Below are 27,783 nucleotides of genomic sequence, written 5' to 3'. Positions count from 1 at the left end.
CTCTCTGCTCACCTGATGCTCACAGGAGCAGACAACATGGCCCAAGGTAGTTTCAAGGGACGGTCAAGGTGTTATGAAAGAAAACAAAATCACGGGCTGTTTCATGGCCCATCTATCTGGGGAATGCTCCATGCTCTGCTCCTCCTGGACGGTCACAATGTTCGCTAGTCTGATAAAGGTTCCGATAAGTTCTACACTTCTCTGTTTAATTTAACTTCAATAACTTCAATGTTATTTAACTCAGTGTTTTCCAAACTTATTTAATCAGAGAGCCATCTCATTCTTTTTTTTTAGGAGTATCTCACCTGGTTTGTCACCCTGGGAACACACGTTGGGGAAATGGCTCTGTAAAGGGAGTGGAGGTGAGTAAGAGTTTGCATTCCTTTCCGAATCATCAGCTTTGAACCAGAATCTGGCTTAGAGAAAGCATGCTGGCCTCAGCACTGCTCAGGCAGAAGGACTCCAAATGCCCAGAGTGGGTACCAGTGACTCTCCCTGGGGGATGTGAGCGTTGGGAAGGGGAGGGCATTTTAGGCCCTGCACTGACTGAGGTTGGCTGGAAAGCCTAGGCGGGTGGCCACTCAGGAGAGTCTTAGGAGAGTCAGAGTTTTGTTTTGGGTTTGAAATGCTTCACAAGGCCACCTTTTAATAGTCACAAGGCCGCCAGTGACAAAGCACGGGTGTGTGTCATTTGAGGAGGAAGCACGCCCTCCTCACCCCGGCCCAGGGCCGTGGCATTTCCTCTCCTCAGTGTTTTTCTTACCACCAGAACAACTAAGCTCAAGGCCACCATTTGCACAATTCCAGGGATTCTGCTACATTGCCACGGAGAGCCCACGTGAACAGCGTCACCCAGGGTTGTGCAAAGCGGTGGCCTGGTCCAAGCACTTGCCTGCCTCGGGGTTTTGCCAGGACACTCCTAACTCTTAAGTCCTGCCTCAATGTCACCTCTAGTTAAAGTAGGCCCCTGTTAGTTTCTATTATGATATCCTATTCATATTCTTTATAAATGGTGACTCATTTGTCAACACCTGGATCCCTATATATTTTTACCTTTTTGAATATGTCTGTTCCCCTCAAATAAAATATCAACTTCACAACATTGAGCAGAGTTTTTTTGTTTTGTTTTTTGTTTGTTTTTTTGGCCACTGTTGGATCCCCAGTGCCTTGGACAGTGCCTGGCACAGTGTTGCACGCCCTAAATATTTGTTAAATTAATAAATGAAGAACAACTTTGCACATTTTCCCCCACTTGGGTGGTGACTGGTTGTGGAGAGTTGATGGACAAGACCATTGACCAACCAGCGGGTTGAGCGGTGGCAAAGGGGACGGCCTTGCAGCCTGCGCCAGTCGTGGTCCACCGGCCCGTGAGGAAGCACAGAAGTACAGAGGGCGATAGAAATGAGTTTTTATTTGTAAAAAGTTACAAAATAATATTGTACAAAAATAAAGTCTGTAGAGAACTTTGGTTGTATAACACAAACGACCGAGACAGATCAGAGAAGTCAGAACTTCTTAAGAAGTGCACTCCTTCCTGGATCAGATGATAATCGCAATGATAAAGAAAAATCACAAACTTTACCCTTTTATGGATTTGGTGGAGCAATTGGCTTCTGTTAAAACCTGCTTACGGTGTGTAGGTGATGCTGGGAACAAGCTGTCAGCACCCGTTGACTCCTACCACCCCTGTGGGAGGAGACTGTCCACGCGGAGCTGGGGCTGAGGCTGACCCCTGGGGACACCAGATACCAAATCGGCCAGGACACTCTGGTTTGGACAGGGGACCCTGGGGCTGCATCAGACTGTGCTTCATGAGTGACTTGTGAGTGGGGTCTGTCCCTACTTTGAGCAGGCTGCTCCTCAGCAAGGTCCCTACTTGGGCCCCAAGATGGGGCAGGAGGGAGGCCCTTTTCCTCCATTTTTGAGTTATGTGAGGGGAGCAGAAAGGGCAGAGGGGGCAGAATGATGGACAACTTGGGTCCTTTGGGTGGCAGGGGGAGGGATGTCTGGTAACTGCTGCTGCTTGGTTACTTTGTAAAACTAACATGATTATTTGAGAGAGGCCAGTAGACTTTAAATCACTAAATCGGTCATACTTTGGGGCTAATAGCCACTAAGGTAGTGATAGATGATCTCGTTGATAAAAATCCCTTTTATGGGATGTGTGACAAGCTCTACAGCAGGGCCCAGGGCCCTGCGCATGGGTCAGCTGCAGGACACATCCCTGACCTGGGGCGCTGGGATGGTTGTTCTCACCCTACGCTCCTACCCCGTGGAAGGCTTTTAGCATCCAGGGGGCGCACTCTGAGGGGTGTGTTTGCCGAGGCTGGGCAGGCCCGTCTTCCTTGTCCACCCTTCTGGGCCACCTTCCTCTGAGAGAGGGGTCAGGTGTACGGGGCCAGCAACTGGTGGCTTTTCTAGCAACCCGGCCAACCCCACTTCTGTAAGGCCCGCCGCGCTCCTTGGCTGCACTGAGCCCTGAGCGCGTTTCTCAGGAAGATGGCGGATAGAAGGATGGAGGAAGAGTCTCCACCATCAGGGCAGCACCCCGGCTACCTGGCAGGATCATTACCTTGAGGTCAACACGGACCCAGGACTACCTACTGAAGGGACTTTAACCTTTGCTACATATGGTTATGCATATCGCAGACAGACACATGAGGAGGGAGGGAGCGCTCAAACACAACCGGGAGTGAAGCACACGGCAGATCTGTTCAGAGATGGAGCCGTGAAGAAACAGAGCCGAGTGCCGTTGTCTCTGCGCACGGCTCCCGCAAAGGGGGCCTGCCAGAAACGCCCCTTCTGATGTGTTTCTTTTCTACAATAGAAAAACAGGTAAGATGCTGAAATCTGGGGAAATCACAGGAGGGCTTCTCTTAAAAAGGTAAAGTCAGTGATTTTTGCCTAGCGCAAAACTTTTTAATACTTTGAAAAGCATGGACCCTTGTTCCCAATTAAAATTTCCTTTGTCACCTTTCTTTGCATTTTGCGAGCACATATACTTTGGCACCTTTGAAAAGAAACTTTAATAAATAAGGGAAGAAAGAGAAATGCATTAGTGAATGGTAATAAATAACAATAACTTAAATCTCAATAAATATCTTCTCTATATTTCTGTATCTGAAACAGATGCATTGCATCGAGTAGCTTCTCTGGTCACTGGTGACCACGCATAACGGAGCTGGGGTGTATGTAACATCTGTCTCTCTGTAAACCAACAGACCCGGCGGGCCTCCCCGCCTCGGTGCAGCTGGGGGCCTTCCCTGCACGCTCTCCTGCAAGAATGCTGCCGAAAACCACAACTGGTTTCCTGTTTCCAAGGACAGAAAGGAAATACCTTCAGGTTTGGTTTTAGTCATGAGGACAGCCTTTTTGGTTCCTAGCCAACTTCTTCCCACCCCACACATCATGTTCAAGATCAATCACCCACCGTTCCCCAAATCGCTGGTTGTAGTAAACCTCAGGCCTGAATCTTCAAAATCAAAGGTTACTTTATCTCTTGTGTCTTTGTTTTTTTTGTTTGTTTGTTTTCTTCTTCTTTTCCCTCCTTCTGGGGTATGTCTCCATTGAGTGACAGAAAAATAAACCTTTCTTGCTTTCAGCAGTAAAACGTAACGACAAGGAATGACACCAGGAGGACTGTTTCCCTGGTGACTCCTGACATGTGAAAACAAACCACAGGAGACACACTGGTTTGGTTTCATGTGCATCCGCAACTGCGCCTGTGACCGGTGCCGGTGGACTGTATCAGATGAAAAGATGGCAACACCCAACCAGGGACACCAGCCCTGAGCTGCTGCCGCCGTTGGCTGCTGTCCGGGAGAAGGTGGACGGCTGTTTCCTCTCTCCCGTCCGGTTTTCTGTAGCTGGATCTCTCTCTACCAGGCTCCCACAACGGCTGCCTTCCTCCTCCTCCTCCACCTCCTTGGTCCTCATCTTCCCTTCTGGGCAAACATTTTCTGGGAACCTTGGTCCCTTTCTTTGCACTGTAGCAGGAATGCAATACACAGCGGTCTCTGGAGCCAGAGTCAGATACATCCACACCTTTTAGCGGAATGCTTTCTTAGAATATGGTAAACCAGGTTATCATCTAAAAAGGACAGGTCGTCATCAAAGGCGATGGGTCTGCAACACGCCTGCCCGACTTTGTCACTCACCAGCCTTCTATTTTTGGATAAGTTTTTTAATATTTTGTCATACATTGTCTCGGCTGCATCACAGGAGCCGCTGCAGTACCTGAAAATGAGTTCCTCCTTGGTTTCATAGCCCAAACCCAAATCAGTGACATTTAAATGGACGGCAGTCAAGACACACCCCCGATTTCGGCCCCTCTGGCCCCGCCGAGCTTTCCCCCTGGACGTCTCCAGGCCAGCCGCCGTGGCCTGCCGGTGCCGGTCTCTCCGCGGAAGGACGGCCATTTGTTTATCTGGTGACCTTTTCAGTCTCCTGATGGTGGCTTGAATAAAATCCATGACATCATCAAACTGATCGGGATAATCCTCTGGCATATTTGCTGCACAACAAGAAAACAGAAGAGGTCATGTGAGACAACAACAAGGGCTGTTCCAAGGAGTCTTCAAGATCAAAGTCTCTTCTAGAGGCAGCCAAGCTGGGACCCACGGCGAAGCTACCAGCTCAGGGACCGAGCTCAGGGACCACTGTAAGCCCCCAAGATCACAGACCAAAAGGCCCCCACCAAGACTGTGGAAGGAAGATTGTTTGGTTGAAAGAGGAAATTATGTGGGTGTGTGTGACACACTTCCTTGTAGAAAACAGATCCTTAGAAGTGAATTTTGCATTTGAATAACATCTGCCAATTTCAACAAGTCTACACTGAGGTTGCTGATGGAGGGTTGTTTTTCTTGTCTAGTAACATAACTGAGAGCCATGGTTCTCAGCCATGAGCGTGGATGACACTGTGCTGGGAGGCTTACGGAAATGCAGAGTCCTGGCCCTACCCTTGGTGGGGGCATGGGAAAGGACCAAGAAATCTGCATTGTTAACAAGCTCTGGAGGAACTCTGTGGTAGGCAGTCCACGGACTACACTTTGAGAAACCCTCTCTGAGAGGATGATAAAAGGACTAATCTTGGATCAGGATTGGAATATATTTCCACTTCGCCTGGAATACCGAGCGCTCTGCCCTAAAATCCACCCCGACTCAATGCCTCTGCACAGCTGAGTGGGACGAGACCCATGATCACATGAGAAGCTCCTGAACTCAACTATATTTTAAAGCTTCCTGAAAAAATAAAAGTTGAGACTGAAAAAGCAGCCTACTTTTTCTACTAATTTACCACTTTCTTGGATGCATGACTTAAAAAATATATGGTCTTCCCATAAGGTGACATTTAAATGTATCAAAGCAATACATGGAACAAAATGCTGTTTGTGGTCAGATGGGGTGGGGTCCAGCCTCTGCTGCAGGCTGTCACATGACTCACTGGCTTTGGCTGCAGAAAGGACAAGAGATGTGCACCTGAGGGAGCTCACATGGAGGAACGATTGAGGTGCCGCCTCTATGACATTTGAGACCTTCGGGCAAACGCATGGATTAGCGATCTTTCAGCATCTTCTGCTGTGTTCCAAGCATTTGCGTTGGCTGATCAAGTAAGAGGAGAGAACCTATTTGAACAACTGAATACATTTCTAAAAGAGGAAAGCAATTCAAATGCCTGTTTATTAGGTACTAGAACTTTTATGCTCCCCTCATCCCATTTTCAGGTAATTTAGTATGTTTAGGGTTATATGTGGCTTAGAAAAATATACCACAAAAGAATTGTTAGCAAGACTGAATATTTTTTTGCCAAGACCATCTTAAAGCAGGATTACATTGTGCCTAACCCACATCAAATTGTTTTGTTATGAACTGATTGTTAAAACAGGTATCAGGTGTCCTGTTGTGTGAAACATAACCCAGCGAAGGCAGCTTAACCACATCTATCCATCTATTACCTATGTATCTGTAGATAATATATAATACATATCTGTCTATCTAGAGAATATATAATACGTATAAAATATATGCCATACAGTAGTAAAAAGAGTGGGGATGGTGTGGAATTTCCAGATCACCTTGTTGCCCTAAATCTAAAATCTGACATTGCGTGGCTCTGCTGCACAGAGTCTCCAAGCTGCGTCTGCCTGGTCTGAGCCCCGCACCTCCTGCCTGGGTAACCACAACAGCCTGAGCCCTCCACATTCCAGCCTTGCCCTCTCTTGGTCTGTTTTCCAGCGGGCAGCCAGAGCGACACTCCTGAAACTGTTAATGCAGCTTATGTCCATCCTCTGCTCCAAACCCTCCAATGGTGTGCCCCATTTATCTTGGAGTAAAAGCCAAAGTCCACACTGGCCTAAGGACCCCCGGAGCTGGCCTCTGCCTCTGTCTCAGCCTTTGTTACTACTGACCTCATATTCGACTTCTCTCCTCCTCACGGCCTCCCCTCCAGCTTCCCTGGTCTCCTTACTGTTCCTCAGACACAGAATTTCTCAGACTCAGCACTACTAATATTTTGGGTGGGAACATTGTTGGTCGTGGAAGCATTCTAGGATGTTTCATTGCACCCCTGGCCTCTACCCAGGAGATGCCAGTAATATTTCCCTACCTCTCGTCCCAGTAGTGACAAACTACAGTGTCTCCAGACATTGCCAAATGTCCCCTGGGGGCAAAATTGTCATCGGTGTAGAATTGCATGGGTCAGACACAAGTGGGGACTCGGGGCCTTTGTGCTGGCTATTCCCTCTCTGTCTGGAACACTGTTCCTGCAGGGCACCCAGTGGCTCACTCCCACATCCCCTTCCAGTCTTTTCTCAAATGTCACCACCTCCAAGTCCTACCTTGACCTCCCTGTCTAAAGCGCAGTCCCTCCCTGAGCCCCAATCCAGACCCTCCTTCCCTGCTTTTCCCTCCCCAGCATAATACTTGCTACCTTCCAACACACCGCATAACTTATTTCTCACGTTAGTTATTTGTCTTCTGTCTGAGCAAATGCTGCCTCCGGGAGGCCATGACCTTTCCTTGGTTTGCCCGCAGTGGATCCCAAGTGCTTACAGGAGGATCTGGTCCCTGGAGGCCCTCAATGGTTTTTGAACGAATTAGGTCACTTTAAGAGGGGAGAGAGAAAGAGTCCTTGAGTTTTCAAGGGGACACTTGCTCTCCAGCTGAGAGCCGCACTGTGATGAGATAAAACACACAAAATAAACAGCCTGCATCGCACGAGAAGCCGCAGTGCCAGAGTGGTACAGTCACCGTCCACCTGCGAGCTGAGTGACTGTCTCCTACTGCCTCCTGTGCCGGCTTCCTGCAGCTTTGAAGTGTCAGCTCTCAAAGCCCACCTCCTCCCAAGTCGTCGGAGGGGCTCTGGCTCCCTGGGAGTAAGGTTTTCTCAAGGAGGACCGGAGGAGAGGGCACGTACTCCGAATTTGTCATCTTCTCCAAACCACTTTCTAATTGGACTTCCTTAGGAAGCTCCCACCCTCCCTCCCTCCCTCCTTTCTTTCTTTAAAACAAAACAAACAAAAACCTTTGTATCACTCTGAGTTAAAGAAATGAACTACTTATTTTGAAAAATGAGCTGCTTATACTATTTGTGACTTTTTTCCCCAATAATAAGCTATAAAAGAGGAAATCAGGTGTGCTCAGTTTTTAAAAAACCATGTTTGCACAAAAATCTGACTCCTAAAACTGCTTGGCAGTGGTGATTAATCAGAATACAAAAAAAGTCTTCAGATTTCAAAAAAGACTCTTTGTTCTACAAAAGGATTCACATGATGGGATCCTGGGCTCTAGTCAAGAACTCCTGAATAGATCATTAACTTAAGAACCTGGGAACATGGAAAGTTAAAATTGATTATGAATCAACTGCAGATTAATCAGAAAGTTAAAATTGATTATGAATCAACTGCAGATTAATTAAATAAAATGATGAAATATTACTAAAATTTTAACATAAATGAATGGGAAAACATTCGAGTTATAAAAGTTCCACTTAACACTGGTTTAGAGACTCATTATAGAACATGATAAATTACACAAATTTATATTACTAGAATTATAATGATTTGAATCAGCATTTATAATGTTCTTACTTATTGCCTGACACTTTCAAAGTTCCAGAAAAACACTATCCCTCCCTTTTTTTTAAAAGACATTTTGACCTCATGGCTCTGTCCACTGACTTTGCTTGCCAGATAAAATACAGAATACCTAGTTAAATTTGAATTCCAGATAACTAGCGAATGAATTTTTAGTATAAGCAGTCTCTAATAATGCTTGGGGACATATTTGTACTTTGTTATGAGAACCTTTTCTCCTTTATTTTAAACTCCACTTGGCCTTTTCAGGCTGATGAGTGTAGCAGTGTGAATGCACCAACCACTTATGCTTTTGGGTGCGGTGGTGAACGGATCATCAGCCTGAATTAAAAGGCTTCCTGGCACCCAGGGAAGCAGTCAATCCATGTTCGCTGTGTTCAACTAAAGAGTGTAGCTAATGAGAACTTCTCCTTTGGATGGGAAATCTCCCTCGTACCTTGATGTTACGGTGGGAATACTTAAGCTTCAAGTTCAGGACATAGATGATTCTTATTGAACTGAAGGTTGCCCCCCCACCTTCCTCTTCTTGAAAAATAGAGTAAAAAATAAATATTTATGCTAAAATTTTTACATGGATATAAATCTTGGAAACCAGAAAAGGGCAACACTATATTTTCCAAACCACAGAGCAAATAGACCTGTCTCTTCCAACTAAATTCCTAGTTCCAGGCTTTTTGCTGCTGACTGAGTTCATTCATTCATAGAGAGACCTCAATTTGTCAAAACTAGGCATCGGGGGGCAGTGAGTGCCACACACCTCACTGAGCCCATCCTTAACATTTCTGTAGAGGCCTTGAATCCTGCCCAGGCAAGTAAACTCCCCGAGAGGAAACAAGGAGCCCACAGCTGCCTCTGTCTTCCTGGAGTTCACTGAGTGAGGGGAAAGAAGGGGGTTTGAGTCTGGGTTTGGATTAGTTCCCCAAATTAAGACTTAATGGCCTATCACTTTCTTCTTCATCCTATAAAGGGCTTGGCAGAATGTCAGCTACACAAATGGCCCTCATTAGCATTAACTTTGATAGTAAAATACTTGCAAACCACAAAAGAGGAGCATCATATTAAAAAAAAAAGAAAAAAGTCAAACATGTGCTCATTTCCCAGACCCACTTGGAGGATATATCTGGGAAAACATGGACATCTCAAAGCTAAAGGTTTTGAAAAGTCAAAATGCTCAAATGCATTTAAGTCATCCTACCGGGTCCAACCAAATATTTTGGCATTATCCTATGTAAAATATTTTAACTTTGATGTGTCCTTTGTATAAACAGTGTTATTTAAACAAACGAAACCTTGTGCTGGGCCAGACTCTGGGAACAAACCAAACTGTTCACTGCAGAGACTTCGCCTCCCTCGATTATGGGCAAAAAATAGTAACATTACCTCAGGAACAAAGACCTGGGATATTGACTATCTTGTAAAGGTAACTGAGTTTTTACAGGAACTATGGTGAGAACTCGGAGTCCTCCTGTACCCTGTAACAGCCGAATCAAAAGGCACATAATGCAAAACGTTATCTTGGCTAAGCTGGCATGTAGTAGACAAAGTATTCTCCTAAATGTTAGATTTCTCTTAAAAACAGTACAGGTTAATTATATTTTAATCAAAGGGGTCATTTTATACTCGTATTGGGTTGTCCCCTCCTCACCCCGGCCTAGCTGGTGGTCTAAGCTGGTTTTCAGCCTGCCTTCAAGCTGTGGGCCCAAGATGGGGGCAGCACAAGGTTGTGTGCAAAGCAGTGAGGGGGTGACCCCTTTCCCAGAGTGGGAGTGGGCTCTGAGAGGCCCAGGAGAGAAGGAGCTGGACCCTCGGACCCACAGTGGCCCTCTCCTACAGGAGCTGTCTCCCAGCCTCAAGGATGCAGGAGCCTTGGAGAGAAGGCCCAGGTGTTTCTTGCTCTGGGGAGGACCAGTCTCTGTCCTTCAGTGCACAGTGTCCAGCTTCTGTGCACTGGAAGGGCAAGGGTTAATACGCTGGGGTCTACAGGGGTGAACTACAGCCTCAGCCAAGGCCACACAGGTGAGCAGCATGGAGAACCAGCAGCCAGGATGCCCTCACTGCAGGTAGTGCCTAGTTCTGGGGTGGGCTAGACCCTGGGTGTGAAGCCAGGGGATGCTGTACCTGGGGCCGCTGTGGGGCTGGGCAGCCCTGCCTCACAGGGGGAGCATCTCCTGAAAGGTTGTCTGCAAAGAGGCAGTGGAAACCCCTGGGGGTGGGGCCATTTAACCTGATATTCTTTGCTACTCTTACCCCAGGTAAAGGACCAACTGTTCTGCAGACCAAGTACATGAAAAATAGAAGTTCTCTGTGTGTGTGTGTGTATACACACATGCACATACATACATATACACATATATACAAACATGTGCATGCATATTTATATGAAAAAATCAGTCTAAGATTTATATAACCTCTTAAGAAAACTCCCAGCTAATGTCATTTTTTATAAGTTATTTCTACTTTTCAACAAGGTACAAATATGATTTTCTTTCAATAAAATTGAAATAGTATAAGAACTACATAATGGAGTCTTACCTTTAAAATTCCTCACATTACAAAATTTCATCACCCTCTATTTTAAATGACAGCTTCCTTGATGCACTTGACAGCATTACCAACAAATACAAAGGTGGGATGGGTGCTGACTCTCCCACATTAACTTTAAACCCAACAACATCCCTGCAAGGTTGGAGTTGGGATCGCATATTATCTCTATATATTGGGAAACTGAGGCTCAGAGAAGACAAATTTCTGCCCAGGGCCACGTGGCTTGTAACTGTGGACTTAGTTGGCTTGGTCTCAAAGCTCTAACTCATTGTACTGTTCCAAGCTGCCTGTCTGTTTTAAAGTAAAAATTCTACTATCGAGCAGTTTAAGTCTCGGGCGTGTGGTAACTCACCCTGGAACCAGTGCAAGAGGTGCTGATTTCACCTGCACACATTTACCACGCTGACAACAGGAAGAAACACACTTTATGTTGGGAAGTTCAGCATGAATGGAGGTGCTCTAAGTAGGTTCTGAAGTCAGGCTGCGACAGGCCTCAGAGTACAATAAATTGTCCCAAAAGGGAAAAGCATGCCGTTCAGGGGCATCTCTCCCATGTCCTGGGTCTTGCATGTCACTCTAAGGCAGACCTGGCAATTTCCCAACTAAAACCGGAAAGCTGGCAGCCAAGGGCGGTGGCAGATTCAGACACACAGGCCCCGTTTCCGGAAGCTCCTCAAACTCACGCTGGCACCAAGTGACAAAATCTCACTGCAGAGCTGGAGAGGACAGAGCCTGGGATTCCAGTCCAGGGTCAGCCCCTGCCCAGCCTCGTGACCTTGGACTAGTCACTTAACCCTTCTGAGGTCAGCAAGCCCCTCTCTGGTGCCCTCCCCAGTGCTAAGACCCTAAGATGGGAAGGGGCTGCTGGATGTTAGTTTCCAGTCACCCCCGTCAGGGAGGGGACTGCCTCCTGCTGATGCCCCAGCAGTGCTCTGCTCAGCCACCACCATCGGGGCCCCAGGAGACCCCGCAAGAGGTCTTCTAGGTTCAAGCAGTTCTCAATGTTTTCAGTTTGCCCTTTGGCTCAACATCTTGGTTACGACTGAAATAACCAAGTGTCCCTCAACTCATCATCTTCCAATGTCCTGTTTAGGAGAGGTGAGAAGACATGTAGAAAGCACCCTGTATTATGAGTCTCAGAACACCCAGGTACTAGTGGGAGGCATCCTTACACCCCAGTCTCCTCCTGTAAAGGCAGAGATGGAGCCAATGACCTCAGAGAGGACCTACGATACCAGTCCCTTCAGTCCCCATCACCGAAAGGTCAAACACCAAACCTACCATTTTCTCAAAATCTCTATTGTATTCATTTCTGGTTTTGCTGCTTTGAGCAGGTTTAAGCCACACCCAGCTTAGGACTCCAAGGCTAGAATCACCCACGGCAACTGCTACCAAATGGACAGAGAGGACCCCACGGCTGGTCTTGGAAGCTGTCGACCCTTGTTTTCATTTGACCTTCATTGACCTCTGAAATGTGCTGTGTTAGTCCAGGAGAATGTTTCAGTTCCCTGAAAAAGTCAAAGTTCTGTCATCTGCTACTATTTAAAAGTGTTGATTTTGCCATTTATTTCAACTAATTATACATAAAAAAAGGCCCATGGGCCCCTAACCACTGGAATGCTGCTGCATCTCACATTAGGTAATGAGCTCCCCTGCTTTCCTATTTTGGACCCACTATTCATCTAGCATTAGATAGACCACCCAGGTCAGACGTGGCTCTTGGGTTAAATTCAAGAAGGGTCCACAGCATCCAATCTCCCGTGAATAGTCACCACCTGAGGCAATTTACTAAGTCACTGTGACCACTGCCAGAGCTACCAGAGCATTCTCCATGACCAGCGGTTTGCTGGCAATAAAACATGACACGGGTTTATTTGAAAAGTATTTGTGCTATAAAAACACCAGTGTTTTGTTGTTTTAAAAAAGCATTTCTGGATCCTCTCAAGGTGGAAGAAAAGACAAACCAGTTCACAGTACAGAAGAAAGGAGCCTTGGGTATATTTTTATGGGCCACTTGGCCCACAAAATGCCATTTTATATACCATCTGCATCCACTTTGACCAACATTGCACACACTCAGCTATACCATTATCTTGGATATTTATCCTACAATTTAACTCAGAGAACTTGTCACCACTGTAATGGAAATTACTCCATGAATAGAAATAGCCAAAAACCCTCACCCAGGAAAGACAGGCTATAGCCATTTACTCAGATTCTAATTGCCCTGCTCTGATTTCCACCTACGTGGTCCATACTTTGATTATAGTTAGACTAATAATTTTACAGTAATACAGAATGGCTCCCCTGAGGGGAAGATGTCCGTTCTTCTGCTTTTAAGTCAGGAAAACACCCAATAGGGTGTCCATTTATTAGCTAATCCATGAACACCTGGTGTGAGCTAAAAGCTCTGCACAGCCAGCTGTAAACACCTCACACCAAAGAGTGCACCCCAGGAGCCCTGCCACTGCCCTTATAAACACTTAACAGGGAAGGGCGAGAAGGTTACCCAGTAAAATTAAGCCCACAAAAAGCCACTTGGGAAAATAATCCCTTGTCAGAGGCAGGTAGTTTCTGAGGGGAAACCCTAAAGTTACCTGGAAAGCAAAGGAGCTTCTTCCTTCCCACAAGGCCCCCCCTGCAGCCTGAGAGGGCCCAGAACTCCCCCAGGTTCTGCATTCAACTTCCCCTGGCCCTTCCCAGGGTGCGGCCAACTGAGCAGTAGGTAGAAGGAACTCGAAGGGCCTGAGAGACTTAGGCAAGAAGAAGAGGGACTAAGAAGATGAAAAGAGAGCAAAAGGGGTGAAAGAAAAGTGCTCTGTATCATTTGAGCCTGTTTGATGGATTCCTCTGGTCAGATGTGAGGAGGGGCTTTCTAGCCCTCAGTGAATGAATTTACTGGAACCTCAGAGACTCTTCAGGTAATCAGCTGTATCACTCAAAAACAGCTGCATACACCTGACTTTTCTCCTCGCTGACTTTCTGACGTAGCCAGAAGAGTCCCGCAGGGGTGTCGTAGGCTGGCAGGGAGTGGTTGTGATCACGAGGATGAGTGTTGGGCTCAGATTTTCCTGGGTCCAGGGTCTGGCCAAGTTGCTTAACCCTGGGCCACCCCAGGCTCCCCTCAAAATGGGGCTAGTTACACCTTCACACCGGTAGAAGAGAAGTTTTCAGCTCAGTGCCTGAAAGTATTGAACAAGTGGTACCCAAAGTAAGTCCGCACGGTTTTCCTGTCGGTGATCGTTCTTCACTGACATGACATTGCCGGCAGCGGCATGAAGATCAACTCTGCTGGCTCTGGACACAGCACGATTACCCTAGAGGTGATGCAGACACTGGCTCCATGCTAGTCCAGAATGTTCCACAGAGGAGAAGGCCCTGAAGGCCCCTGCCTGTGGGCAGAAGGAGCAGGCCTGTCTTGGGAGTTTGTGTTGGCTCATCTCTGTTCCTAGAAATCCCCCAAATTAACCACACCAATGTGAACTGATTCCACAGCCCACGTGCAATATCATGTGTCCACTATGGCACATAGTGGCAAACGGTGGCAGGTTTCCTTCTGCAGGGTCTATGGGTAGTTTTAAGAGAATCAGTGTCCAGATCTTCAACTTCCACAAGTGCTGTGTCCTGAAACTGGTCTGCCCACGAACACTCCTGCGGCTGGTTCTCCTACCACAGTCACCCTTCTACCTTCCCGAGAGAGACGTACCTCGCGCCCATCTCACTCATTTTACCTGAGGCACTGTTTGGGAAACAGAGACTTGCAGGTGCCACATAAGGACAACTCAGGCATGCATGGCTCCTTGGAACAAACTGTTACCAGTGGCTCGAGACGCAAGCACAAGTCATCATGAACTTAGTATTCCAAGGGTGTGTACCTGAATCTAGTCACACACAATCACACAAATCCAGACTGAAGGGCAGTCTGCAGAACAGCAGGCAAGACAGCCTAGACTTTCCAAAAATGTCAATATGGGGAAAAAAAGGCGTGGGAGCTAGTTCTACATTATAGGAGAATAAAGAGATGACAATCAAATGCAATTTGTGACCCTTGATTAAGAAAAAATAAATCCACGAAGGGTGTTATTGCCACAACTGGGGACATTTGAATATGGACTATCTATTGGATAACAGTATTGCATAAATGTTAAATTTCCTGAGACTGGTAACTGGCTTGTGGTTATATAAGATAATGTCCTTGCTTCTGGAAGGTATATGCTGAACTATTTATTGTTATGCTTGCAACCAATTCTCAAATGGTTTAGGGAAAAAAAATGAAGCAAAATGCTAACAAGAGGTCAATTTTGGTGAAAGGGTACTATAAATGCTGAGGAAAAGTCCCATGTGAATAAACCAAGAAATATCAAAGTGGATGGTTCCATGCTTTATTCTGGCCAGGCACTCATGGCAAGGCATGGTGCTTTATCTACCTGTCTGTCCATCCACCCATCCATCTATTCATCTTACAATTAGAACCCAGGAGTATAATCGTTGTCATGAATGCATACTAACCTGTGTATTTGAAGTGAAGATGAGGTTGGACCTTTTCTGATCAAAATATCAATTGGTTTGAGCTGATCCATTTGATGGTTTTCCACAAATCAAATCAGCTAGATTTGCAGCTCCAAGGTTTTTGCCAAAAGTATATTTGAAGTGCAGATATAGTTCCCAAATGGGCTGGAAATTACATCTGTTACAACTATTTAAGCTTGTGATTAGAAAAATTGCAGATGTCACCTTAGAAGTGTGCAATAGTTTTTTGACATTATTTTGTAGGTTTGAAAGCAAAAATGTTTGAAGACTTTTAAAACCATGCCTTTCTATCTCAGTTATCTTACAAAATGATACAAGAGTAGGTTTTGCCTCTACTGAGCTGACTACCTGATTGCCAAAAGTGGCCCAAACCTAATCCTATTTCCACAGATGTGAGCACTCTGGCCCACGGGGTGGTCACCCATGGCTTCCCACGTGTACTCCCCGTGGCGTAACAGGAGGGTCTGAGAGCCAGTACCTTTCCGAAGGCCTCCAGCAGGCTGCCAGCCTGTCAAGCATTTGAGGAGACCTCGCTTTGTCCTGAGGAGTTTGGGAGACTTCTCTCATTGCAAAATGCATCAGTATTAAGGAGCATGCAGAGAAATATATGTTTCTCTCCCTAAAACGCCCTGACTTGGACTCTGAAGTAGCCACTAGTAATATGAGCCCAGGCTCATGATGGCCCAGTAGGAATCAAAGAAAGGGCTCTATAAGAAAGGAACTACAAAATTCCTTGCTCCTTTTTACTGGGTTGCTCATTCAATTTTCCTAGAGGTCTGTGTTTCAGTTAGGGAGTATATTTTTAGCAAGCCGATGTTTGTGTTTTCTTAAGCTACTAATATGAGAGCACAGTCTGTGTTAAGCCAAAATGATTGGCTTTGGGGCTAGAAGTCTGAAGTTTGAATTCTGGCTTCAGCACTTACTAGACTTGTAACCTTGAGCAAATCTCTAGGTCTCATTGCTTCCCTGGTACAATGGAAAGACTAACACTCCTCCTGCCCTGCAGCTCTCAGACTTACTCAATTTTCAGGACAAGAAAAAACTGGGTTACCACGTGGAGAGCTAAGAGGTGCTATGATACTAACCGGTTTTTATCTGTAGCTGTTCACTTATTGGAGGATTAATAGGTTGATTCAATCATGCCTATGCCGAGAAGCCTTTTAGAAATAAAGGCACAAGCCTTCAAAATGAAAAATATGCCTATGTTCCAGCCCCGACTCATGAAGCCTGGGTATTTTTTGCAGCAAGAAGGCTTTGCAGCAAGATCCCTGCCTGCCTCAGCCACTCCAGTGGCACCCCGCTGCTATCAGAAACGGAGCAAGCACCTTCTTTTCCTGGATTTTACAGCATCTCATAATCTGGGTATCACCTACAGAGATATCCTAAATTTCACACCACTTCCCGCCACCTGTTCCCAGTACTTGGCGACCAGGCTGGCCTCCTCCTTGTATCCACCACCTGCCCCTTCCCCAATCGTGCTTCTCCTTGGTCTGGAATGTACCCTTTTCCTTTTTCCTTCCTTTCCTAATACCCATCTTTCAAGTACCAGCTCAAATCCTCCCTCTCCCCTGAATTCTTTCCCGCTATGATCTCCAAATCCCAGTGACTTCATTGCCAGAAATTCTTACCATAACCGCAGTTAATGTAAACCCCCTGGTAGACACAGCTATCTGTCTGACTGACAGTCCACCCACCCGCCCACCCACCCATCTGCCTATCCATAGTTTACAACCAGATCATCAGCTATTTAAGTTCACAATTTTGCCTTTCAGATGCCCACACAGCACCTAGTGCATGCAAGATATTTAATGCTTGCTTCCTGATTGAGCTCAAGAGACTAATTTAAAAAAAAAGTGTTTTAATTGAATAAAGGGGCTATGGACCATTAAGTGCTAAAGAAACAGAGATGAAAATGACATTAGGAGGGGGAAGTGCCAGATAACTTTTATTTTCATATCAGTGGACATAGAATCTTTTGAGAATAATTCTCCGGCTGTTGGATCAGCCTAAGGTCCTAAGACTGGCCAATTCAAATGAAGCCTGAAATAGAGTTCTCTAAACAGCAACAGTTTGAAATAGGTCTTCAGACTGGGGCCAGAGTGAGATGTTAGTCTCAGATCTCAAGTGAGGAATCAGTGCCTCCTAAAAGTCTGACATGCAATTTCTTGATTCCAAGAGCCTCATCTCAAGTGGCAGAGCGCCTTCCCAGCTTAGGTGCTTTACTACAATATTGCCTATTCATAGAGCCTCTAAAATAGTAAGGAGCAGTAGATGGATGGTGCTTACTTATTCTGAACTCTACATTCCATAACATTAGATTTGAAAGCTTAACATTTAACTAGGGTATTGCACTAGAAGCTTTCCTAGCTGGATAACGATGGGTGGAAAGTTCCCTAAATTCATTAACAACTTTTTGCTGGGTTTGTGAAACATCTGAAATTAAATACCCAGTTAGGCTCACTTAAAACAGAAACACTCCAACTCAATACAGGTAGCCTGCAACTCACAGCCCCATCTTCTCTTACAAACAAGGATCTGAGTCTGTCCGGGCTCCCTTCTCCCCATGGGGGAAGAGGGTCTCCCCAACACAACCATGGGAATCTGGTGGGGAAAATTCCATAGGAACTATGTGGGTTCAGAGAATGGGAAAGGGGAGGGGCTGTGAAACCTGGGAAGAGCCAGAGGCAGTTGACCCGGGGTGCGGGGTGGGGGCAGAATCCCAGGCGAGGCTGGCCTGCCTACGTGCTGACCAACTGACTGGCTGTGGGGCTCAAAATAGCCTCCCCGCAAGGCCTGCATTTCTTTCACTCTCTGTACTTTGTTGTGCTGCTTGAAATTCCACCATTTAGAGCGCTGTCTTGGCAGAGGCTGAAGTGAAAGCCTGCAGCGGGAGAACAGGCATTCATGGGGAGGGGCTGTCAGGAGGAGGAGGGTGGCAAGTACAATAGCTGATACAGGGCACACAAGGGCTCTACAAAGCCTCATCTCATGTCACTCTCACAGCAGCCCCGTGAGGCAGGATTAACATTACTCCTGTTTTACAGATGAGGAAACTGAGGTTTAAGAGCGTTAAGTGACAGCTGGTTAGGTGGCAAGGCTGGGATCCAAACCCTAGTCTGATCTGAATGTGTGAACTCGAGCTCTTGCCTGTTGAAATTCCATGATTTGTTGCACTGTGCCCTCTTTTCCAGATTACGGGACCTGGCAACCTGGGAAGAGACTCTAGCCTAACAATATTGTGAATTATATCTCAGTTATATCATGGCTTACATAGATTTTTGTGGGCTAGGCTGGGAACTTGATAGCTTGATTTTCGTGATTGTTTCTATATGAAATTTTGTGACTTCCTACCAAATTGGTAAAATATCATCCTATTATATTAAAATAAATTGTGGATTACCTGCAATTATAATCTCAGAATGCTCAGTGTTTCTTCTAGTTGGCTTTTAGTCCCACAAAGAGCTCGCCTTTCTAGCCCAAGGTTCTTCATGCTTAAGTTTACAATGCTACCAAATTGAACCAGACATTGTACATTTACTAGATAGTATGTTTCATAAGGACAGGGGCTTTTGTCTGTGTGCCAAGGATTCCTGGGCACCTGGGACAGTGCCTGGTACATACAGGCACACATTAACTATTTGTTGAATGATTATGTGCTTTAAGATCACAATTTTTAAAAGCAACATGCACTTTATGCTTTCACCTGTGAAACACATTTAGAGCAGCCACACATAGCTGAGATCTGGTGTATGAGTACAATTAACTAATCTTTAGTAAGTTCAGACAACCTTGTGCAACACAGTTTTAGTTATTAGTGAAAACTTCCTCCCACATAAAGTGTTTTCCTTAGGTAGCAAAACTGAACACTCTGTGTTTCAGTGATTTGGAGAAACTCTGGTTCTGGCTTCAGCAGAATATCTTCTGCCATCATGAAACTCTGGCACTTTGGACAAGCTGCTTTACATCTTTAGGGACCACAGGGGTTACCTTTTGGTTCTAAAATGCTATGACATTTGCAAATATTACCTTCTATATTCCTCAGGTCTGATGTAACTGCCCTTTGGAGAAGATACTGGTAAAAAGCAAAATACAAGAACAAATATGGCAAAAATGAAAAGTCTTAGATGCCCCAAAAGGAAAAATCACAAGTCCTTGAGCTTAGACAAGTTCAAAGTTGCTACAGGAGGCAGCCACAGTCCATAAACTTTATAGTCAACCTCTATGCAAGCAAGAGAGACAGTTAGGAATTCTATTTGGTTAGTTCAGCCTGTGATAATGCTAGGAACAGAATTCTGGCTGTTTCATTTACCTCAGAACCAACAGAACACATGCAACCTCAAGGGTGAGTGTGTGGACAGGGTACAGTCCAGCCCCCTTTGAATAGGACAGAATGACTCAAGGTGGCACAAAAGAGCTTTTGCTCAGTCACTAGGTTACAAGCATTTGAGAAGAGGAGGGACCAGTATTTACGGTACTTTCTATTTTCAGATGAAATGAGTGACTTAATGTTTTTCTATGTAAGCCTTAACCAGTTGCACGGTGTACAGTGCAGGATATAAATGTCAGCACTGTGACAGGGGCATGTTGACACTGGTTGAGTGTTCAAAGTCTGCACATTGTCATTATTCTGCCTTCCCCGCACTGACAGCTTGCTACCGAATTGAACATACCTGGAAAGAAGTCAATTTGGCTTAGAATGCAGCTCACTTTCTCTTTGGGAACATTTCTCTTTCAAGGATCTATTGGGTCTTCCCATAGATAAAACAGAATCGGGTGTGTTCTGCCGGTTCAAATGTAAATAGAATAGTCAGAATCTTGTCCATTGATGACTGAACATCCATTTTGGAAAAGGGAAGTAATCTCCCTTCCCCCACAACATGCCCCTACCCCCACCCCCAGTCAGTAGGATTAATGCTACCTTGCTGGCTTTGTGACTGACTGTACCTTATATGAGGCACAGATTTTCTTAGGGTATTATCAGGTCATAGTGATTCAACCCTGACTGCATATTAGATTCACCTGGGGACTGTCTACATCACCCCCCCACCCCGGTGCCAGGCACATCCCAAACCAGTTAGATCTGAATCTCGATATGAAGCCCAACGTCAGTGTTTGTTAAAGTTCCCCAGGTGAGTCCAGTGAGTAGGGGTCTTTTCTTATGAGTCTCTTCTCAAAGGATGGTTAGGATAGGGGCGTGAAGCCCGGGGGTGGGGCAAATCTCATAGTCATTGGCATTTTGGAGTGGAAAGGCCTCCTCTTTACTGTACAGTTGGAAACTAGTCATTGAGTTCTATAGTGAGTAAGTAACTTGTCCAAAGTCACAGAGTTAGCGGAAAGCAGAGCCGGAACTAGGAGCCAGCATTAAATAAGCCTAGGTAGACAGGATACTAACATGCTAATGAAATCTCCATGATTTAATCAGCATCATAATCAGGCACAGTCATTTTTCTCTCCAGAAAACTATTACCTCCCACTGTGTTCCTGTTCCTCTGGCCTAAGCTGTCTGAATGAATGAAAAGCCACTGGCTCAGCTCTTATGGGTACTGTTTTGAAGACAATGGCACAAAGGGGCACTTAAAATATAAGTTTCTATTGGGAAAACATTTAATATACACTAAGATGGAAATTCGGTTTCAACAAATCAAAGCCCTTAAAAACAGATTTATACAACTAATTGACAGAAACTCTTGGAACAGTTACTTTACTTTCAGGGATCAACCATGTTCTAAGTCACTCTTGAAGTCTTAATTTGCCTTAGAAAAACGCACTTTTTCTTGGGATTTCCGGAAGAAGATGCTTTTATTGTTGTAATTTAGCGCAGAATAAAACACATCACATTTCCTGGGCTGCTTTCAGCCCAAGGCCACAAGGTTTGAGGGACTCTTAGCATATAGTTGACCTGTGGGACCCTTTCTACTGTGCCTATGAGCACAGTGGGTTTCAAATGCAAAATAACTAGAGGAGTGGGGAGTAGCCAGGATGACATCCTGGATCCGGCTCACTACTGCTTTAGTTTGTGGTCGTGTCAAATTTTCTATTGCTGCCTTTGTTAGCCACTTACCTCCCTGATAATCTGTAACTTGAGAGTAGCATACTTCGCTTTACGCAATAGATACACTTCTGAGGATAAATTATATCAAATCAGAGTTGACATGCCCTCATAAACTGCCATCAAAGACATTTTTGAGAGGCAGATCACAGACTTGTTTTCTAATATGAATAACCTGGCCTTTAAGTTAACAATCTCATGTGGGGAGTGAACTCCAGCTTTTCCCCCTAGTCCCGGCTAGCACTATTTACCGTTGTCTTTCTAGAACCGGAACTTTTCTGAACAGATTTGACACTGCCCAGATGCTTGTTCTGGAAATCAAGGCCCTTCTGTGTTTTCTCTGATTCTGGCTTGGTTTTGTGAAACCTCAGCCTCTTTCCCTGCAGGGGCGGTTTAGGATGGAAATGCAACTGTTTTCAGAACACAGCAGAGCCAGGCACACCCAAACAGATAAAGAGGGCTTTGGAAGAAAAAACGGGGTGTACATGTGTGATGGGGAAGCAAAGAAAAGGGGACAACTGTGGTTTTTCCTATGGTGGTGGTAGCGATGGGGAAAACATCTGTTCATCAGAATGCTAAACGATGGGCAGAAAAATGTGCTACGCTCCGTGCTGGGCAAAACCAGCACGTGCCATATACAGACTAGGTGTTGGGGCCTTTGGGCACCAACAGGTAGCTACGCATGGCGGTGGGGGGGGGGGGGGCTCGAGTGCCAGCACGGCTCTGCCCTGAGTTCAGGAGGCCACACTGCGGTCCAGGCGGACTTGGGGTGCGTGCGAGCGGCGCGTGGGGTGACCCCTCGGGGAGGGAACGGTTCTTACAGTCACTGCTCAGAGCGAAGGGTGCGCGGCGGAGGCCAAGGGAGCGGTCTTCGGAGGGCGCCTCGGGAGGCCTCTTACCGGCGGGCAGCGGGAAGGCGGACGCGGTGTGGAGCAGCACCAGGCAGACAGCCACAACATCCCATAACTTCATCTTAGAGTCCCGTCCAGCCGCGGCACCTGTGCGGGCGGGCATGGGAGGGAACCAGAGAGAGTATGTTAGGCTCGGATGCCAACAGCCCCCGCGCTGCCCTTGGCGCCTCATCCACGAGGGTCCCGCAGGGGGCCCCCTCCGAACTCCGCACCGCCCTCGTCCCAGACTGCTGCAGCCCAGCCGTTCCCCAAGCATCCCTCGCCCTCCTTTTAAGCACCCTGCTCGCTCGCCCTCCCGGGTGCACCTCCTGCGCTGCCCTGCTCTCGGTGTCCAATCCACAACTACCCTTGTCTTCCGCCACCTGATTCCAAGGGTGGATGTTCCAGCAGGGCCGCTGCCCCTGCCGGTACCATTACGATGACACCAGGAAATCTGGCCAACGCGACGACGACACCAGTACTGGCACGAAATCCCACCCCCATTCCTGGGGGGCGACCCGGCAACTCTCATACTGTGCCCTGCCCCAGCAGAGACCTCCCCGCCCGGTCCAGTAGCCCCCACAGGCTCCGGGAACCAGCCCTGGACCCAAGCAAGAGACCAGCCTTTTATTTTAGGAATAAAATCAAGTGCCAGGGTCCTGATCCTCCTCCGAGCGAGGCGGGGGCAGGCTCAGTGGCACCATTAGCCCCGCCCATTCTTCATTCCTCTCACTTAAATAAGTAATTTGTGGCAGGAACAAGAAGTTAGTAGGGACCTGGAGACTTTGGACCTGTCTGGGAATATCTGCGTTAGGTTACTTAACGTCCCAAAGCATCAACTCGGTTTAACGTATTACCTCCATTTCTTAAGGTTACAAACATTAACATGGAAAAGGCCCAGCCGAGCATAACGTAGCGCTAAATAAATGCTTTAGTATCGCTGTTGGGTAGGGATTGCATTTGTCTTGACAATGTTCGTGGTGTATCTGAACATCCTCTTTTTATTTTTGCAGTTTTGCGAGATTCTGGCTTTAAATCCCTTCCCCTTGCAGAGAAGTTTGGAGCCCCCCGCGCCCGGCCTCAGCCAGTCCCGGACGACTAACACTGTCGCGGACTCTGCGGAGGAGCACGGGCACCGGAAGGCCGAGATCGAGAAAGGGTGTGTACGGGGAGGCTCAGCTTTGCTCAGTGAGGAGGCTCCGCCTGGTTTCTCAGGCCTCACATCCCTAGAATGAAGGGTCTCGCAGCCGGGGTAGGACGAGAAAAAGGCACCCTCAACTCTGGGCCAAGTCTCACACAATTAGGAGGTGGGGAGGAGACCGGGGTGTTACCCAATGCCTTCCCAATGCCAGTGTTGCAGTTTCCAAGGGGCATTCTCCAGTGGGAAACTACAAGAATCATGCAGTTGATTATCCTCTCTCCTCCAAAGAACAGGGATTCTTAGGAACATCTTGAACTTTACCCATGGGAATGTAAAACAGTTTCCAGATAAAAGCAAAAACCTCGGCACCTTTCCTCTCCATTAGATGCCAGGAGCGCCCACATCCCTTCCAGCAACTGTTCCCCACCCTTTTCTCCACATAGAACTCCTTCCCGTATTTCCAATGTAGGCCACACTGGGAAGCGCTTAATTCGACTTCCACCTCCCAACGCTGCAGAGACGACTGCATTTTCCATTCCTTGGGCTTCTGCGCTCTACGCAGCTGCTGGGCTCGGGGAGCCTGTAGGGCCCAGAAACTCCGGCTCCCCATGCCGCGCTGGCTGGTTTACAAACCCGGGGAAAAGGAAAGGCTTAGGTAGGGTTGGGGCACACGGGCAGAAGCAACACCTTACCAAGGCCATGCAAAATGAGCCTGGTAAGGCGCTTGAGCAGAGATCGAGAAAGGGTGCGTGCGGGGAGCAGAGAGGATGGGGGAACGCGAGGCCGCCCGCCCCCCGTCCCGGTGCCAACTCGAGGGTACGTGCGAACTGGCTGGCAGCCCAGAGGGGCAGGGAGGCGCGGGGTTAATATACCATCCAAATCGCTGTGCCCGCCAGCAGGAAGAGACAGAGGCACCAGATTTCCCTTCCGCATTAAGAGGGTTTTTCCTTTTTTTCCTGCTTGGCCAACGGAGGGCTTTTTGAATTGGACGTGGAGATCCTCAATTAGAAGTGTGGCGAAGCTGGCAAAAGAGGAAACATCGGAAAACTCTCCGCCTCGGCAGCGGAGGCTCCCGGCTCCCGTTCCCGCCCTCCGCGGAGTGCGGCCTAGGACCCGGGACGGGGAGGGCGCATTACCTAGCTCTGAGTACCACCGGGGCAGGCTCAGTCCGAGCGGCTCTTTAGTTCCTAGTATTTGTCGGGCTGAGGACCAAGAGGAGGTCTAGGGGCTGAGCATTCACAGGGATCTATAGGGACGTTTTCTCCAGAGCCCAACTGGGCCGCCGCCCCCCGCCTTCCCTGTTTGTCTCTTTATCGCTTTCTCAAAGCACATGGGGCCAAAGTGTTTCTCCCGCAACCATCCACCTTGGTTACGCGCGCGCATTGCTGAACGCGCTGCCCCGTGCGGTAACCAAGTTCTCCTTCCGAAGTCAGCTCCGCCAGGTGCCTCCGCACCCGTTTTCGTACCCCACAGGCTCGTCCCCATCTGCGCCGGGGACCTATGCCCCCGGCAAGGCAAAAGGGGAGTGTCACGAGCGCCGGCACTTGGTGGTCCCCGGGCCCCGGGGTAGAAAGAACGCCGCAGAGACGCGGTGGCGGCAGAAGCTTCTGCTCGGCGCGAGGCGCTTCAGGGTTTCCAGCACCAGGGGGCACCAGAAACCGCCAGAGTCCTGTGGCGCCCACGCGGCCGGGAGGCCGCGTTGTCATTTTAAGTATAAAACCGATGAACAAGCGTTCCCCTACAATCTTCCCCATATCCAAATTACTCCCCGCTATCCCTGCAACTCCTGAATGTCCACCAACATCCTGGCTTTTGACTCCTACCCTTCTTCATCCTCTCTCCCTCATTTCTCTCTACCTGCCTCATTTAATCTGGTTCCTCAGCGACCTGCTTTATGAACTAACCCCCTACCCCGATTGCCAGCATCACTGTGACAGCTTCACCGCGGGTGAGTGCTCCTGCCGCCAGTGCCCCCGCACCTTCTCGTGTCTGGCAGCCTAGGAGATTTGTTTGGGCTTTGCCTTCGAGATCCAGGTATCAGGAAGAGAAAAGGGAGGCGGGGGTAGGGGACTGAGGGTGTGCTGTAACTCGGGGGCTTGCTTTTCGGGTAGGGACAGAAATTGCCGGAAGATGTACTGCTTTTCTTAACTGTGCCTCGTGTCCTGCACTCATTCTAACTGTTGGGCCCAAGACCAGGGTTAAAAAAAAAAAATGAGGGACGCTTTCTGCAGTCTAGGAAGGAGCCTGTTTGTTAAAGCGCCCCGAGGCTGGGTTCCAGATCTAGGGGCCCCTGAACCCCTAGGGATAGTGGGCTAGGGACGCTGCGGGCTCCCCAGACACCTGACATTCGTTGAAAAGGGGACATGGTATTTCACTGTTGCCAAAGCGAAGACGTGGTCAAAGTGTGAGGGCGAGACCTGGTCGTGGTGGGGCGGAAGCCCAGCGGCTCCCACTTTGAGGGCTTTGCGGGAAGAGGTGCGTGCATGAGGTTGGAAGGAGCATCTCTTACTTGGAACACTTATTTGTGTATTCAGTGAATACTGAGGAGGAGTCGAGTGCGCTGTAACATATTCGCCGCAGGGCCCGGAAGAGTTGTTTGTCTCCACCAATGAGCAAAAATGTTGGGAGCATGGGGTTGGGCAGCCCCCACCCCTCCCGGGGCGCGCCTGTCGGCTCGGCGGGCGGGTTTGCCACCAGCGAAATTAGGGAGCCGCCAGGAGGCCGAGGGGTTCTGGCGAAAGTTACTCCCCGCCCCGGTAAGGATTCGTTTTCACCGGGTGGGGATGGAAACCAAATGGCAAAGAAATTAGCCCAGAGGTGGTGCAAGGTAGTGGTAGAGGGTGTTATTGGGGAGCTGGCACAGAGTACAGGAGAAAAGAGGTCATTAAAATAATCACTTCGATGGCCTAGCGGAAACCTTGAGGAGGTTCAAGAGTCTATTTGAGGCGGAGACCTGAGTCCTGGACTGTCCAGGAAGCCCCTCTCTTAACTTCGACGGGGATGGTTAGTTGGGGTTGCGGGCATTAGCAAAGTGCAAGCGATCGGGTTCCGAAAAGGGCGAGGAATGTAGATTTGCAAGAGGCGCCCGGAGGAGGTGAGCACTCTATTTTTAGGTTCTCAGCACCTTTGCAGCAGTCCCTTCCCGGGCCTGCACTTTCCCTCGGAACAGACCAAAACAGATTACACTTCCAGCAATGGTATCTCTGCAGCTGCACGTCCACAGAGGACCCAATTTTGGTCGTGGTGGGTTCAAAGATGACTCCAGCCTTGCACCTTTCCGGGGCTTGACGGAAGAGCGCCCCGCAGAGTCGAGGAGGGAAACTGCCCCTGTGGGACATGCGGGGGTCCAGAGGCATCAGGGGCGCCAGAGATCTTTGCCCACGTGGATAGGCAGCCTGACCCTCCGCAAGGCCAGCCTCTCTAGCTTTCAACTTCTTCCCTCTCTCCTCTGTCCTTCCCGCACCTCGGTTCCCTCTCCCCTCTTTCTAGTCTCCGGCTTTGGGTCCAGCCGCGCCCCCCTGTCTCCAACGCCACACAGCTCGCCGCACCCGCTGGCGACTCAGGCGCCACCCGCTTCCTCCACCCAGGCCCGTTCCCCCTCTTACCTCGGATCTGGGCTCCGCAGACCCCCAGTTGGACATTAACTCCAGGAGCCCCAAGTCCCAGCCAGAAGACCCATCCGGGCCGAGGGCAGGAGCGCGGAGCCCCGCCCAACAGGTCAGGGGCAAGAGTTCGCAATCCTGGGGCAGCTCGGGGCGGCGAGGGCGCGCAGGAGGCGGCGGCCAAGGCTCCCGCCGCCGCCGCCACGAGAAGGGCGAGGGATGCCGACAGCTTCCCCGCCGGCTTCTTGCACCCCGGGAAGCCGAGGTCCGAGCAGCCGCCGCTGTCTTGGGTCGGAGGTGACACGGCTGCGCGCGCCGCGCTCTTGTCCGGAGCTGCGCGGGCGCGGGGTTCCCCGGGCTGCTCAGCGGCGGCCGCCGCGCTCTGCGCCTTCCCTGGGCGCAGCGCTTGGGAGCACGAGACGGGCCGGGCTGATGCTGCCGCCGGAGCTGAGGTATTGCCTGGAAATCCGAACGAGACACCACGTCAACCGGCGCCGAGAGTCCCGTGAAGACATGAGGGCGCCAGGAGCGCAGGCTGGTCCTTGAGAGCCCGGGCCGGGGGGCCGGGATGGGGGAGGGGAGGCGCGGGGCCCTGGGAGGGGAGGGGTCGGAAGGCGGCGGTGAAGGAGGGAAAGGAGAGCAGCCAGGAGACGCCCGAGCTCCCGAGGCGGGGGCTCGGGGTGCGAGTGGGTGACGCGAGGCGCCCCTCCCGGAGGTGCAGGGAGAGAGCGCTCAGCGTGTGGAGACGCTGCCGGGCTCGTGCCTCCTCCTCGCCGGGTAGATCCGGAGGAATGTGCGGAGCTCGGCGCAGACCAGCCGGAGGGGGCAATCCCAGCTTGACCGCGGCGCCCGCGCCCGGCTTCTCCCTGGCGCCTGGCTTTCTGAGCTCGGGCTCTGTCGGGCTACAGGGCTACACTGGGCTTTCCTCGCGCCT

At 48.8% G+C, this 27,783-nt stretch overlaps 1 protein-coding gene across 2 annotated transcripts; it reads right to left on the bottom strand.

Moving 5' to 3' along the window:
• Positions 1-1,326: 1,326 nt before the first annotated feature.
• Positions 1,327-27,303, bottom strand: GDNF (glial cell derived neurotrophic factor). Of its 2 annotated transcripts, none has more exons than XM_006207670.4 (3): positions 26,853-27,303; positions 22,038-22,214; positions 1,327-4,513 (listed from the first exon to the last, which is right to left on the bottom strand). In XM_006207670.4, the coding sequence occupies exons 2-3, from the start codon at positions 22,186-22,188 to the stop codon at positions 4,029-4,031; spliced, it is 636 nt and encodes a 211-aa protein (XP_006207732.2). In that variant the 5' UTR covers positions 22,189-22,214; positions 26,853-27,303; the 3' UTR covers positions 1,327-4,028. The 2 variants fall into 2 exon arrangements, with proteins under 2 accessions (XP_006207732.2, XP_072814862.1); XM_072958761.1 differs by having other exon boundaries at positions 22,116-22,214.
• Positions 27,304-27,783: the final 480 nt, after the last annotated feature.

Source organism: Vicugna pacos, chromosome 3, assembly GCF_048564905.1.
Source record: "Vicugna pacos chromosome 3, VicPac4, whole genome shotgun sequence".
Taxonomy (NCBI): Eukaryota; Metazoa; Chordata; class Mammalia; order Artiodactyla; family Camelidae; genus Vicugna; species Vicugna pacos.
This window is presented reverse-complemented; position numbering and strand designations above follow the sequence as displayed.

Bases quoted from the DNA above. Each gene is read 5' to 3' on its own strand.
- GDNF (XM_006207670.4), bottom strand. From the start codon at position 22,188: ATGAAGTTATGGGATGTTGTGGCTGTCTGCCTGGTGCTGCTCCACACC. The intron at 4,514-22,037 runs GTAAGAACCGTT...CTTGTTGTGCAG, and splicing joins CTTCGCTCTGAGCAGTGACT to CAAATATGCCAGAGGATTAT.